Consider the following 16,666-nt stretch of genomic DNA (forward strand, 5'->3'; position numbering starts at 1 on the left):
ACCTTCAGTAGAAGCAGAAGGCAAAAGGAATTAGAATTAAGTAGGCTTGTTGGTAACCCACAGAATCCAGTAAAATGGAGGGATGTGATTAAAAACTGTGTTCATTTTTATGTTACCAAACTGAATTTTCTGCAGAGCACCTTTGAATTCATTAGTTTAGAACTGCTTTTAATTTGGTGTTTCCCTTGAGAGCCATTATATTTTTCTGCTGTCAGCCTGATGTTGAGGAAAAAAAGAAAACTGGCAGATGTGGCGTTTTTATCTAGTGTGCTTCATAGTTAAAAACAGCATTAACTGCTATGCGCAAGCAGAGCATTACTTTTAATAATCCATCACAACTATTAAGTAGTTTAAATAAACTTCGTTTCAAAGATTGCTGCCATGTAGAGCTAACATATTTTTTCTTGTTCATTATAATCCTTCCATGTCACAAAAGGATGCATATGTATGTTGGGGTTATTTTTTTTGTGTAATGCACCCACTTGAAAAGTATTGAAAAATCTTCAACAAAGAGAATTTAAAAAAAAAAATAATTACATAGATGTTTGTCAAAACCAGCATTTCGTATTGTTCTTACAGTATTTTATACTTCTACTACTGATGTGACTATATATAGTTTACAGCCTCATTTACTTTAATGTGCTACCTGAATAACATAATCATAGCAATAACTATGGTATAGGGTTGTAAGGTGCATGAACCACTAATGCTTTCTGACGATTTAAATGACTTGTTCATAAAATGTTCTTTTAATAATAGTGGTAAAGCTTTTAGCACTAGATGTCAAAAATGCAAAGAATATTGGCTTTTTCAAGTGTTATTTCTTTTCTAGCTAAAGTGTGTTTTAATAATAAATAGCACCAAAAGCCAAGGTTATGTGGCTCTCGTCTGTATGGGAGGATCGAAGCAGGAGACTCTTCCCATGCGTACACACATAGCTTGACCTCTGTCTGCACAGTTATGTAACATCCCTAATGCGTTTACTATTTCTTTGTTTAGTTTAATAAGATGTTTCTTTTATCAAGAAAAGTCTGTATGACCTGCAGAAAAAAATAACTTCACAATAGGTGCAATATTAGGCTGTTGCTGCTCCATAGAGCTCTCTCTGGCAAAAAAGACTATGCATTTGTGCTGTAAATTGCGCAGACTTATCCCACCAAAGACCAGCCTTTCCAAAGGGAAGTGTGCTGCGAAGTCAATCAAATGCCAGACAACTACAAGGGGAGAGGGAAGGGTGCGTGTGTGTGTGTGCATGTGCATAAAAAAAGAAAGTGTGGTTTTCTTTTCAGTTAACCATCTTCAGGAATATATTTCTTTCTGTATCTCCAGGTTATTTGGCGTTACAGGAAACTGTGCTGCCTGCAGTAAACTCATACCTGCTTTTGAAATGGTGATGAGAGCAAAGGACAATGTTTATCACCTGGATTGTTTTGCATGTCAACTTTGTAATCAGAGGTAAGAGAATTTCTTGGATCTGTTCCATAAGCTAAGTGCTAATTCGGCACTGATGCAGACATACATTCAAGTGAGGCAGAAACATCTACCAGTTATGGAAACCCAAGACTGAGAGTAAGACCTGAATGCTTACCCTGGGACTGATACAGAACATCTTTCATGACCTTGGCCAGAAAACTTTTTGTGCCTCAAATCCAGCATCAGTAAAAAAGAATAATGTTACTTCCTCTCCTTCAAAAGGCTGTCTGTCAAGTTTAATTAATTAATATTTATAAAGGATTTTGAGATCCTTTTCTGCAGAAGAGCATAGCAGTATCATTTGTCATTAATTTCACTTTAATTCTTCATTTTTATCACATGTATTTCTTCTAAAGTACATATTTTTTCTTCCTGTTGCCAGAGCTGTAATCATTTAAATTTTAAAGATGTTGTTCCCACCATTTTCTCTGTAGCAGCATTGGACTTCTTATGCCATATTTTTATTTCCATATCCTAATGGCAGGTTATAGCGATCCCAAGGACCCAAGCCTGACACTTTATTCTGAAGCATCACCCATAAGCTACAGTTGCAGAACATGTGTCAAAAATGGTAAAATTGTAACAATTTCATTTTTGAGACCTGAATAGGGTTGAGCTTATAGCAACTATATTCAGCCTAGTGGCCAAACCCCACCAGAGTTTTAACCCAGAGCTCCATTTCTGACTCCACAAGACCTACTAGCCACTTGCCAGTAACTTCTATAAGGTCTAGGAAATGAGAGAACCAATTATGTCTGCTCCTTAATGTGCGTATTATTTTCAGTTATTTTTCAGTTATTACATGATCCTATTTAGATCATGTAATGTTGTATAGCGTTCATATTTTTTTCAAGTGGGAAGAAACACAAGATTTACATTAACAAAAAAATTAGAAAGATAATAGTCTCCACAACAAAGTTAGACACAGCTTTAAATAAGCTTTGTTAACTCACCTTGTCCTACAGTGTCTTATTTTGTAACATTGCAGTCATTTAAAAATCAAACATCCCTAAAGGACCATAAAATGTACAGCTGCTAATAAGTGTAGCACAGTACAATTATGCTCTTTTAAAAAAGCCAAATTGACCTTTTTCATCATGTTGCATGGGAAATTAAAATACCAGGCAAGTAATAACCACTGCTTAAACTATATAATAATGCAAAGTAATTATAGGTTCTAATGCTATTTAAAGTCTGATATCAATTTTGTCTTGCCACAGAACTAAGAGGCTGTATTCTGAGCAGGCCAGGCAGAGCCTCCTGTAGTACCCACTGAAGTAAAACACACGCACACTCCCAGGTCTCGTTTCTTAAACCCTTCACATCCCTTTACTTTTTCAAACCGTGCTTCTAGTACCATTATTAAAGTGCCTAATATATTTCTGTTGTTCGCTTCATTTATTACATGCCATAATGGGGCTGCATATCTTTAGTGCTGGTTATGCACAATTAGCACTTAGTTATTGTCTTGTCACTTCAGCCCATACAAGACAAACTTCTTTAATGTAAGAAGTCAGCTAATCTTCATCAGTCAAGCAAAGACGACAGTGTTTGTTACCTGGAGTGCAAAAGATTTTCATCATAGTTAGCACTCTTGGATCTGCGGAAGTGGACTTTCTTTTTCCCCTCCTCCTCACCAGAAAGCGGAGGTGTTGTGATTATTTTTAATATTCCTCTTTTACCATTACAAGTGTGAACTAATGTACAATTTCACTTTGCAGCTAATATACTCCATACTGTGCCCTAAGGCCACTGATCCCTCTGGAAAAGTGCTCTTACATGCTTCTGAAACAGAGCTTTCCTGGGATATTTAATAATTCTTATGCTTGTCATTCCTGAGCCTTCAGTCTAGTCTTTTATTTGATTTTTACTTTGCATGTAGTTTGGGCAAAGGGTTGCTGAAATAGTCTTACAGGAGACTTAGGCTGGGAACAAAAGAATTGATTTACCTGAAATACAATCTCGTTCATCTAGTCAAAACAGGGAACAGTTCAAGAAGTTTCAAAGAATTTCAGAGATTCTCAAAAGTGGCCCTAATCCTGATTGTATTGCAGTAGCTCTCATGGAGCCTAATAAAAAAGTCTGCCTGTAGAGTACCTTTCTTCCTCACAATTTGGGGCTGGTGGCACTCTGAAGAATTAATTCTGTTGTTTTTTATAATAATCCCTATTCCATGGATGCTCCAACATAGCTCTTCTGTAGTTCCTATGGCAAAGCATCCCACTGACTACATTCTTTCATTAACAAATAGCTTTAAACCTTTGGATTTTCATTACTTGTATATAAAAAAAAAATCCCAGGAATGCTAGACACCTGACCCATCACCAGTTTTGGAATTTTCTAGTATCTATGAAACCTCTTTCTCTTTTCTTTTAAACCAAATACTCTCGTCAGCCACCATGCCTTTAATAATTTCTGTTGCCCTTCTCAGGATCTTTTTTTCTTCCTCTAGTTAAACTAATCAAAACCAAATGGCACATTCTGAGTGAGGATGAGTTTGTAAGATGGCGGTTTGACTTTATTTATTTATTCCATGCCTCCCTTTCGTATGCAAAATAATGTTATTGAGGGGTCTTAGGTCAGCTCTTTCACTCCAGCCACTCTCCCTAATGCAGAATGTATTGAAGAGGATATTTTTATTTACAAACATATCAGCAATATCCAAAAGAAATAGCAAGGCTCACCAGCTATTACAAGACCTGTATGTTTGACCTTATTCCCCACATTCATATTCTCTGTCCCCATTAAATTTTTAATTCTTTGGGTCATTCTGTATACCAATAAAAGTACAACATATCTGGAGTATTACTGCAGAGTACATAAAGCTTTCTGTTCAGTTCCATATTTCAGATTTTCAGTTATCACCTAGCATTTAGTTTTTTTCCTAGCCAAATATATGCATTTGGCTATTTCCTAGCCAAATATATGACTAGAATAAAGCATTTCTTTAAATTTAAATTAAAAAACTTTTTGTCTTTGCCAGCACTGAATTTCTTCTGATGTTCTGTGCGTGGTTGCTCCTTCCAGCCCCTTCTGCCTTCCAACCCAGCTAATAATTATATTAACCCACATCTCACCAATCCTTGTGGGGAGCTGTTCTTCAGGCTTGCTATGGTATGACCCATATATTCCTACCCCCTAGATAGCTGATCCTGGCACAGTGAGAGAGAGGCCTGCCATTTTTTGCCTACTGCTTTTTGTGAAAGACTTGGTGATTTTTCTGCTTTTGTGTACACATTCACTGTTTGCTTTATCATTTTTGAGTATCTACAACTCGCCATGCAGCTCAAATCTCAGTGTGGATGGTGGTTAGACCCCATTAATTTCAGCAGACTTCTGTTCATGCCATCAGCAACCTCTAAAATACCTCATAATGTTCCTGTCCCCTTTTATCGTCCTCCTGAAGGCTACATTTTCAAAATGAGAAGAAAAATGCATTGTCTCACGTATGGCATCCTAGGAAGACAGACTGTAGACAGCACTGTAGACATAGACAGGACTGAAGGAGATCTCCTGAGCCACCAAGCCTAGTCCCCTGGTATCAAATAGGCACTGTCTCATATTTTCACTTCGTTAAAACTATTCAGCTCTAGGATTCAGTTGCTCCTCCAGCCAGTTTTGACATATTTTCTCCATTTTTTTATTGACACTGATGTTTAAAGCTGTAGGGATTTTGTGAACATTAAGCTCTGCTTCTAGCCTAAAGGTTTTAACATCCCCTTATCTTTCATGTTTCTGTCCAGCTTACTCCTAATTTGAAGTTTTTCCATCTCCTAAATACCCACAGTGCTCAGTGACAGTCATCTCAATAGCATTTGTGCTTCATTTTCTTCTCTGTAAACATACTAAACTTCCCCTCAGAAGCACTTCACGTCACATTGGCAGTATCCTCAATACAGTTAATTTCTGCATTAAATTTAAAGGGGGGGGGGGGGAAATGCAAACAGCTGGAAAAATAAACTTGTAAACAGACACTGCCTTTCACACATTGTCAGGTTGCATGTGTGTGACTAGCAAAATGGAGTGGAAAATCTTGCGAGTGGGCTCAGCTGTGTCTTTGCTTGATGCTTTTGACTACAGTGATGATGTCAGTCTGCCTTCGGCTTTCCCACTTTTGGGAGTTTTCATGTCCTTCCTTTCGCTCTCTGTCGGCTGCTTTAGCAGCTTGTTTCATACTTCTGAGATATTTTCTCTCTGACGTTTGAAGTCAACTCAGGGTATGGCTTAAAAGCCCCATCTGCTATCACCAAGGGGTGTTTAAATCAACTGTTCTTTCTTTCTATCCAAAATACCCTTTATTTTAATGGGAATTGGACTGAAAATAGTTACACACTCATTCAAATCAGTGTCCTGATGTAGCTGTAAACACTTACCTCCAGCTTAAACTGTAAAATGCCCACACAATGCTGCCTTTGTTCTCTGTCAGGCAGGAGGGAGCGAATGCAATGCCAGGGGCACCCTTATTTCAAATACAGCATTGGATTTTTGCGTCAGTGGTGATTTTATAAATTCTAAAGACCTGGATACTGCTTATTTTCACTGAATGTCTCTCAATTTTGAATAAAAATTAATATATTTTCAATACCTATTTAAAAAAAAATACTAAATGAATAGGATGCCAAGTTGAGGTTTGTCTTAAGTTGAACTAGGATTCTGTGTGAATACTAATGTACTGCTGAAAATATACAAACCCAGGCACAGGTCCCACTTTCCAGCCTTTGACAATAAATGGACATTTTGGCAGAACCTTAGGATTAGTAAACTATAGGTGTGGACTGATGAACTGTGGTGTAAAAGAGAGGCTTTGTTCTCTTAGTGATGCATTTAGGTTAACATTAATTCAAGTCATACTGGAAACTCAAAGGAATTTTATGAAAAAAGAGGAGAGGAGGAAAAGCAGAGGACAAGTTACGTCAATGATTGCACAAAGCAGAGGGGAAAGGTATGGGTGTGGTAAGTCTGAGCTTTCTTTATCCTAGAAGAAATCAATTAAATGCTTCCAGATTCTGTTTCTTTCTGCAGCAGCAAAGATCTGACATTACCAGAGAAGGCACTTCACACTCATCTTCATTCACAGAAATATTTCTCTTGCTTTCTTAAGAAGTCTTTGGTACCTTGACACATGTCCTGTACATCAGAAAAGATGACAGACAGCAGTGAGATCTCCTTAAATACACGTTCTGAACAATAAATAGCTATTTCTCAAAACTGAAGTTTTATGCTTCTTGTGATCAGTCTAGGCACACCTTTCCCTTCCAAACAAGGTGATAACAGAGGTCATTTTTTAATATAAATGGCCTTCCTTTGCCACTGTAAAATATGACAGGAGTTCTAGGATGTAAGTTAGTTATAATTGTCATCCTAATGTCACAGTCGTGTTAAAAGTACTATTACCAATTTATGGTTGTAAATCCAATCTGGCATGTTAATGCAGCCTATTGTATATTTTTTCACTGTTCGTCTTACCTGCTAAAAAAGTAATAGTCTTGCCTCGTTATATACTCCTAACCCAATGGCATCTTAATATGTTCCTAGATTCCGTTTGATACACCTGCCCAAACTGTGATTTAAATCCTGTGCCAATTCCATATAAAAACCCAGAAACAAAACCCCAAAACCAACAACAAACAAAAACCAACAACAAACAAAATCCACACAACACTTGCCAGAGGTCAAAGACTAGGCTTGAATTTATTCTTCAGTGTTAAAGCTGAGCCAGGTTTAAATCCTTGAGTTTTCAAAACCAATCTGAAGTAGTTGTAAGATGTAAATCTTTGATTTCAGAGAGGCTAAATCTGCTTCTGAGAGTCAAATAAGGCTAAAAGTGTGGATGGACAGAATTTGTGATAATTCACCTGTCCACTTTCCTTATCTCATTCTACCTGGGAGCTAACATGGCACGTTAATATGTTTTTCACCTGATGCTTGCTTCTTTGTCACCTAATGAGTGCATAATTCACACATTTGATACCCAGGGGCACACACAAGTCTCAGCATCAGTCTCTGCCAATGTGCTTTGGTCACTGAACTTGCACAATATGAAAATGGTTTCAGAATTTGTACTGTAAGTATCATAAGTAACAGGTTTTCCCCAAGGCACAGAGGATCAACCCAGCATGCAAACGCAACCCCATATGAACCCAGAGGATGTCTTAGCATGCAGACAGACCCACACCCCACAGGTTATCACACAGCAAGCATGTCTAGACAGGCCACTGGCAGCCTCTCCACAAGCCAGCTGTACACTTGGAAGGTAAATGATTTCTGGAACTGTGTATGTTTAAAACTACTCATGCATAAAGCTGTCAAATGCCATGTAGACATAGGTAGAGCATTTCTAGCTCGACATATTAACATAGCAAAAGCAAAAGGCATTGACACTTTTTATTGGGAAAGGCATCCTGACTCCCTTGTGTAGCTGTTGCAGTTTAATTCAAACCGTGGCACTTCTTTGAGGGCTGAGAAACAAAATCCTTCAGCCAGTGTTTTGATGCAAGCAATATCAAACATCAAGTGTTACTGTGTAAGTGAATTGCACTACAGCAGGGTAATTTTCATTTATGAAATATTTTAAGCAAATTAGTCTGCTAAGCTCTGTATTGCACTGGAACTCAATAGAATATGCAGCTGAATAACATTCATACTTCAGAGTTAGTGCTTTCTGCTGGGTGATCAGAAGACCTGACCCACAAGGAGAGATGGCCTGTTGTGTAATATTCCTCTGATGTTGTGGACACGGCTGGACAGACATCTCACACACATTCCCTATCAGTAATCTGTGGGCAAAAGGTAATGGATGATGTGTCACAATACACAGCTTCCCCTGCTTTAGTCCATATTAATCTATATGTTCATCTAAGAAGGACTTGTTTTCTTTTCATTTTTTTTTAATGTGAGTTCTTTGGGGAAAACACTTTTACCTCTTAGCACTATTTAACATTCCGTTACCTAATCTGGAAAGATGCACAAGAGACTTTTTGTCAGCACTGTTATAGATGAACAAGGACGTTTAAGATGGAAGCCAGAGAAACTGCCAAAGACCTTTTTTTCTTCAAGAATTCTGCTTTTCAATATACCTACTCAAAATATTTTTGTGTACTTAGTAGCCTAATATAGCAGGACTGGGGTGGGAAGGATAGCGGGAAACTACAAATTCTATAAAAGAGTCTTGACCATAAATAACTTAAAGATTTCGGGATCATTCCATAATCTCTATTTTCAATCATCATCAGCAGCAGGCAGTAATTCTACAGAAAAAAAAAGTCCACAAATAAACAAACCAATTTTCCTTTAAGAGCAGAGCTAATTCTTTTCAATCCACTTTTTTATTACACTATTTTCCCCTCTATCTATTTAGCTAACATAAGGATAAATTTCCAAAGCTACCGAGTTGGAAAATAAATGGGTTCACTGTTTGTCTAGCATTCCAATCTTCACAAATGTAAATCAGTCCAACTGCTACTCATTTAAACCTCCACCTTCACAAAACATTAAAGGACTGCTTTCCATACACAATTTAATCTGTGACAATTCACCAAGAATTCTGCTTGAACATCATTAGAAATTGACTATCTGATAAAGACAGGCCACTATCAGAGGTCAGGCGGGTCAACCTGTGTCATTTACATAGTTTTACTGGGTCAGCTACAGCAGGCACCACTATTTGAAGGTTAAATTGTTACAATTAAATACATATACAGCTATTCCCATAGCTACTCTGCTGTTAAATCTACCGTAAACAACACAAGCATTTATATCTGACCCTAACTGTGTCCAAGATGTCACCATTTGGAAATTATACAAAAAAGGACATTATAATCGGTTACACATTAAACAATACTTTATGTGGTGGGATCCATAATTAGCTGCTAGAATCTGGTTTCATTTATTCACATCAGTGTTAAGGGGTTCATTTAGGTTACTTTCTTTCATTTTAATTGGAATAATGTGAGCAGTGCCTCCCAATATATTTTATAGCTTCAGAGTTCACTATAAACAAAGGCACGTAACCCTGCCAAAGCAGTCACTAAGGAAACTCTTTTCTATGTGTTGGCCCTATTCACTTGCTCCCTAAGTATCTTCAAGATCAGCTTTGTCAGGGGGAAGGGTGGAGGGGGGTGTCAGTGAAGAACCTTCTTACACTCAAGCATATTGCTTAGCTGGGATAGCCTACTTTGCTCAAAGTTTGAAGCCAGCACCCAGCCAGGAGCATTAACGTCACATGATTTTCCTTCTCATCAGAGAAAATCAAATGAAATACCTCAGTAGCGTTTTGTAGCAATCAGGTCATTCTGATGCACACAATAGTATAACAAGGTAGGTATACTGATACCGCAAGAGAGGGAGCAGTTAGCTCAGTAACTAAATTTATAATCAGCTCCTACAAGGAAAAAGAAAACGGTTTCTCTGCCTACCTGCCTGTTTGTGTCTCGTTTGTACCACAATATAAAGTTGTGTGTATGCTAGAAACAGTTCTTAGAATTGTTTAAATCAATTCTAGTAAGATACCCAACTGGAATATAACAAGAAATTCTTACCGTATGCCTGTACAAATGTAACGTATCTCAGATGAGCTTTTTACAGAACACGATCATTTTGTTTTCCTTCTGATTTGTGTGAAAGCAGGACATTTACTTTACACTCAACTCAGTAGCCTGGGATATTAATTCTGTTTCATCTGTGTGCTCCTGACCTGATGCAAGACTCCCACAGTGTTCGGTGGGATCTGAATGAAGCCATTGGCTGGGGAAGAAAAAGCGCTTGAATGCACTAGATGTTGTTGAAAACACAGGATTAATTCTGATACCAGAGTGATTCCTCTGCTGGGCTTTCATGTACGGGGAAGACACATGTGCCTGTGCGCGCTGCGACAGACAGCAGAGGTGTGAGCCGCACGGTCACTACAACGAACACTTGTTGTACAGTCCTTATGTGTAAGATTATATCACATCATTCATCCTGACATTATCTTTTTTTTTTTTCCCTTTATTATTGTAATTTCAGATTTTGCGTTGGAGACAAATTTTTCCTGAAGAACAACATGATTCTGTGCCAAACAGACTATGAGGAGGGTTTAATGAAAGAAGGTTATGCACCCCAGGTTCGCTGATCTGATGCCACATCATTAAGAATACAAAGCACTATGTTCTTTTATCTTTTTTGCTCAACATGTATATAAGAAATGACACAGGAACCTACTGAATAGCATAGATATAGGGAGACAGAATGGTTGCGTGAAATAAAAGGCGGACTGCATCTGTATGTAGTGAAAATTGCTCCAGTTCAGAGTTGAATGTTAATTAAAAAGGTACTGTACATACAGCTGGATTCTTTTTGCTTGCTCTTGGGGTTTTTGGTTTGTTTGGGTTTTTTGTTTCTTTTTGTGTCATTTGGCATGAGATGTTTATTTTGGACTATTGTATATAATGTATTGTAATATTTGAAGCACAAATGTAATACAGTTTTATTGTGTTACCATTTGTGTTCCTGTTTGCTTCTTTGTATTGTTGCATTTAGTACAATCAGTGTCTAAACTTACTGTATATTTATGCTTTCTGTATCTACCAGCTATTTTAAATGAGCTGTATCTTTCTAGTAAAAAGCATTAAAGAGCAAATCCCAACCATTATTCTACACTTAGAGCTTAAGAATACTGTTTACATTAAAACTATTTAGAAAACTAATAACTCTAGCAGCACCTGCTGCTAATGATGCTATGGTTAAGGGTCTATCAGCACTTCTGTTATAAGCCTCTATTTTTCAGGGGTTAAGCATCTGCTGTTTAATTGAATAGATTTTCCTTAAAGAGCACTTTTATTTTACTACAAAATTTTGCAAAAAAAATCTGACCGGTTTGGGATATATTATAAAAGGTGCAAAAGTTAATGATTTTGGGTGCTGCTTTTATGCCCCATAGGCATTCAAAATGCCTGTATTTGATTATTAATTTAGCTGGAAATTAAGCCCTAATGCAAACCAGTGCCTCTGGCTATCTTATTTTATATATATATATTAAAAAAATATATGTGTTATTTTCTGAAATCATCTAATTTGGGGGGAGGGGAACGGGAGAGGACTTCTGGTCATATACATTTTTAAAAGTTCTTGAAATCTGGGGGCTCTCTCTCTGTCTCTCTTCCTTTTTTCTTTTGTTTTTGGTTTTGTTGTGGTTTTTTGGTTTTTGTTTTTTTTTTTTCAAACCAGGGCTTAACTCCATAAAGTTTTCTGGGGTTATGTCCTCAACAAACCCTGAAAAAAAGTGAAAGTAGAAGGCACCGTAAACAGCCCCCTCTGAGGGTCTGCTTACAGGAAGGAAATGACCCTGAGCCGACACTAGGGGAGTGACTGGTTATTAATTACCCACCTCCGTGAATGCTGAAGGTAATTTAAACGCTGTTGTAGGTGGGACAAAACTTTGAAATACCGATGCAGAAAGTGAGTGACCACACTTTGACTGCGCAGGTACTTTGCTGTTCATGCCAACATCCTACAGCTTTGTCCTATCCATACTGGCAATTAAAATCCTTCAGACAGAGGTGGAATCACTGCTGACAGCTACTGCTGGCAGTCAGTCTATATTCTAGGAGAGGTGGACCTCTGTTTTTAAAGCCATGAAGCTATTGCATCAGCAGGATGTCCCTAAGTGCTCATGCCCCTGACAGAACTTACAGGTGTTTGGCAAAGGAAAGCAGGATGAATGTTTTTAAAAGTTGTTGAATGCATATTTAATTCTTTTCTGTTTGGTACTGTAATCTGTCTTGCTGGGAAACAGCCTGCATTTTAAACAACATTAAGGGGAAAAAAAGAGAAAAACAGGAAGGAAAGAGAAGAAACCCACTATACCGTATGTTGCTATGAAGCTGAGCTCATTGTTTTTATATAGACTAAGAATGCTCACCTCTGCTGAAGTTGAGTGCTGCCTTTCCCTGCTCTTCCTGTCCTGTCACACAGTTTCAACATGTGTTTCCTGGGGATGGGGGAAGAAACTTTGTAATGCAGTGGGGTAATTTCTCTAGCATATGGTTTGCAGTACACTGCGCAGTGGTTTGACTTAGAAATGGATATTTAGTTCTAATGACTGTTGTTACCGTGTGGTTTTGTTTCTGGCTGTGAACACTTTTAAGAATAAGCATGGCTCACAACATTTGACTTTGACTCATACAAGACCAGTAAAAAATGCAACCACACCTCGAGCTATTCTTGTTAATCAGAAGAAATAGCTCCCCATAATTTTTCAAATTAAATTTAGCCCTATTTTGTGGACTATCTTCCTTCCTATCCTTGAGTACTGGTCTCTCTTCCACTCCATTCTACAGTCCCTTAATGTCTTTGGGATGACGAAACAGTTGATGTCAGATGTACTAACTATTAGGCTCTTCCAAATCTACTTCAAGTGCAATAAACAAGTTGTCTTATTCCATGAAGGTGAGGATGGCCAAAAAAAAGAAACAATCATCTCATTTTTACCCAGTCTCAATATTTTCCTCCAGCCCTTGCTGTGTCTTTCTGTTAGAAACCAGAAAGATCTGTCTTCTGTTTTCCATGAGTAGACTGGATAGAAATCCCTGGTTCAGAAATAGGAGTGGGGAACAGGAGAGAAGGGACCTTGGTTCTGCCTTTGACTTGCTGTAAGCTTGGGCAAGTCACTCAACATCTCTGTGCCTCAGTTGACCCTGTGTGCTGAACAGGGCTAATGCATACACTGCTTTTGTAAAGCATTTTTGGCTCTTCAGAAAACCAAGAGCTATGCACGCAAATGTTACCAGTAGCATTCTGGGAGAAGCAGAGCATTCATATGTGCAGTAGGTAACCACAGATCTGAGGCAGGAGAGCAAAAAACCAACTAAGCCAATGAAAAGCTTTGTCAGGGAAGAAGGCAATTACACACGAGTAGAGCTGTAAATGCTAAAGCGCTCTCTCATTACCATGAAGTGCCACTGCTCACCTCTCTATGGTGTAAATTAAAAGAGTGGAATGGGAAAATAGTGGCTTAGTGTTACATGCCATGTTACTCACATGTGCACACATATGTTTTGGGACATATGCTCAAAATGGGGAAGAAGAAGGTGATCATGTTATGGAGAAAATAATAGCTTCACCATTCTATCAAACTTAATTGACATAAGGATAAAGAAATGATGATTGATACACTTGTTTTAAGTGCTTCAATGGTGCACCATTGCTTTGAGCACTTTAAGCTCTTATATCTTATTCACATAAACATCTAAAATCTGTATGTAGAGGATACAGTATAAATTTAGATTTGACATAGGTCATAGATCGATTATACACATTTTCCTGTATTTCAAACTTCAGTCATGACTGGCTGTTAAAATAATAACTGGGAGTTAAAGTATTTAATGGAAAACTTTACAACTCCAATGAAGTATAATATCATAAGACAACATTGAAGACAGATTTACCTGTCAGGCCACTTTATTGATCTTTTTGACAGAGTCCTAGAGACCATTTTTTTGTGTTGCTTTTAGTTGTCTACCTTAGGTTTCCTTCTCCATCACTGTGTGTGTCAATATGCTCTGTCTGCATACAACAAAATATTCTTCTAGTGACCAGTGCTCAGTGCTCATTTGCCAGGCAGGAATACTTCCACTTAAATTTCCTGTTGTTAGGGTATTTTATCTTTGTCTGTACAAATCTCCATGTTTAGCCAGACAAAAATTGTAATAATAACAATAATTTTTTTTAACTCTATTATTCATGGATTGCTGTTTTTTAAGCCACATGGAAAAGTACAAATTAGCAAACCTTGAGTTTTCAACAGCTCCTCTGCCAACCATAATCTGCTGTGTATCTTACCTGCCATGACTGGTGATGAATCAAGACAGCCTGGATTCTGCAGAAGCAGTGACCAGGGCTAAAAGTTGATGTGTTTCATAATTGTACTTTTATCTTGCTTAATATACTTTCTGGTTTGATTTTTTTTTTTTTAAAGCGCACCTTCCTGTGTCTTCCTGCATTCCCAAAATGCTCAAATTTATGCTCATGTAATGTAAATAAAGAAAAATCATCCAGCAACCCCTCAAATGTTCCAAATTGCCTACATATAAAATGAATTGTGGAAAACAGATTGAAAAGTGGTCAATGAGAAGGGAGACTGTGGGGAAAGGAAACAAACAAAGAGGGACTGTGGCAAGGTTTCGCCTTACAAAATACTTTAAAGGCTTTTTTCCATGTAATATACAGCAGCTTCTTATAATTTTCTCAGCAGTAGGTAGTTTACAGTCATCTGTACCTAGAACAAATCATGTCAAAAATGAAGGTCTGTAGTGATTGCTGGGTATAATTTTGTACATTTAGCTGATTCTTCTGAAAGCTTCCACTGTGCTGCTGTTGTCAGACTAAATTATCAATTTAGCCATTTGTTGTTTAATGAATAAAAAACTCCTATGGCATTGGAGATGTTGTGGTTTCAATAAAGCAAAAGCTTTAACAACTCAAACTACAGAAAGCAAAGTGTGTACTGTATATCAGAACAGTGTTTTTATTCTTTTAAATACCACTTCAGATGAAAAAAGCCAATTACATATTCATTTAATACATTTCTCCACCTTCAGTCTAATAATGCAGACCAAACCTGTTTACTGTTCAGTATCTTGCAAAAGAAAACCAAAATACAATATGTGCAAGGTAATAGGCCATTAGCACAAACATGCTCCCAGTAAAAATCTTTTGTGTAGGCACCCTTTCTAGAAGCTGCCAATTGTGGGTGACAGAAGTATTATAAAGGAAGTGATTTTAATACTATTTAAGGCATTAAAAGCTGAAGAGTATCTGTTTAAAGCCTTAAAGTAAGGGTTGCATGTATTTAATACCTTTTAAAATGCCCTTCTGCTGATTTATATTCATCCTGAACCTGCTAATAATGAGTATACATAAGCAAATACCATCTTCCACCTATTCAGCATGTCATTGATATGAAAGCCCCAGAAAATATCTCATGTAATCAGTGTGTTCAGAGAGTTATCTAGCACAAATTACTCATTAACTCAATAGCACATAATAAAAAAGAACATCAATTAATTAATGAGTCACCCTCAGATCACTTTGATTACAACACAGCTCTGTTGAAACAGCAGTTATAAATGGAGCTGCCTCTCTTTATTCATTGTTTGCAATTGGCCCATTATTTTGCAGAGACCAGTGTCATATTTAACACATGCCTGCAGGTAATTGTGTGATTAGTTTCATAAATGAAGATGCACAGGGAGAACTTGGAGTGTCTTGCTCTACATTTGAGTCTGAATATGCAGGAATACACCGTACCTGCCGTGCTAGCAGACCCCTGCAGTGCCCATGAGGCCAGCCTGCCTATGGGCTGCAAGGTCCTAGTTGCAGGACAATACTCAGAACCAGTCATACAGACCTCTACTTTAATCTGAAAATCTCCAAGACCTTGGGCAGACCTTGATTTAGACCTCCCAACAAGCCACATTGCTGGTATTTCACAGGGAAGAATAGAGGCACAGACATTTAAGTGGGGTGCCCAAGATCATTCATCATGTCTGCACTCCTCATTACAAGCACGACTCATAAAACCTCACACAACCACCCCATCCTGGACTGTGCCCAGATAAGCTTCAGTGCTACACTTGGAGCAACACATCCAAACTCTTCTTTGATGCTCAGGGATGGGTCAAAGAGAAAGTATAGGCTGAACATCCAAAGCTTCATTGTGGTGAACTGCATTTGGTGAATATGAGCTGGGGAGAAGAGTGAGGAGGGCTGGTTGGGTTGGTTTTTTTTTTATTTATTTTTTAAGAGGAAAGATGAATAAAAGAACACAAAGTCACCACCTAAAGTTCCTAAACTATCTTGGTTAAATGCCATTCCAATAAGCTTATAGTGTAATTATAACAGTTCCCTTAGGTAAGTAAGAAACATCTGTTAGTAACACATAGCAGGTGTTAGCAATTACACATACTGATTTTTTTAAAGTGTTTTTAATTAAAAAGAATTCTGTTTTCTGAAAAGGAAAGCACGGTAAGTCCAAACAAGCTTTTGTTTGTGTGGCTCTAGATCATGTAATATGCAAAATGATAAAGGTAAAATCAACTTAAATTAGCAAGGGTTTGCACATTTGACTCCAGATTATTGCAATCAAAGCCAAAATGGGATTCACTGCATTATTGCAAAGCATATAACATTAGTATTCTAAGCGGTTTCATCTAATGTA

The 16,666-nt window shown here is 37.7% G+C and overlaps 1 protein-coding gene across 5 annotated transcripts in view; it reads left to right on the top strand.

The window, feature by feature from the left end:
• LMO3 (LIM domain only 3) overlaps positions 1-11,108 on the top strand; it is a 58,662-nt gene extending 47,554 nt beyond the window's left edge. For all 5 annotated transcript variants that reach the window (XM_061363904.1, XM_061363905.1, XM_061363902.1 and 2 more), the window contains 2 exons: positions 1,330-1,455; positions 10,477-11,108. In XM_061363904.1, coding sequence (XP_061219888.1) covers positions 1,330-1,455; positions 10,477-10,582 — 232 coding nt within the window. In that variant the 3' untranslated portion in view covers positions 10,583-11,108. The remainder of the gene's footprint in view (positions 1-1,329; positions 1,456-10,476) is intronic.
• Positions 11,109-16,666: the final 5,558 nt, after the last annotated feature.

The sequence above is a fragment of the Neopsephotus bourkii genome, unplaced genomic scaffold (assembly GCF_033783945.1).
Source record: "Neopsephotus bourkii isolate Nb327-2 ecotype Australia unplaced genomic scaffold, CSIRO-AGI_Nbou_v1 NB_1183, whole genome shotgun sequence".
Lineage (NCBI taxonomy): Eukaryota > Metazoa > Chordata > Aves > Psittaciformes > Psittacidae > Neopsephotus > Neopsephotus bourkii.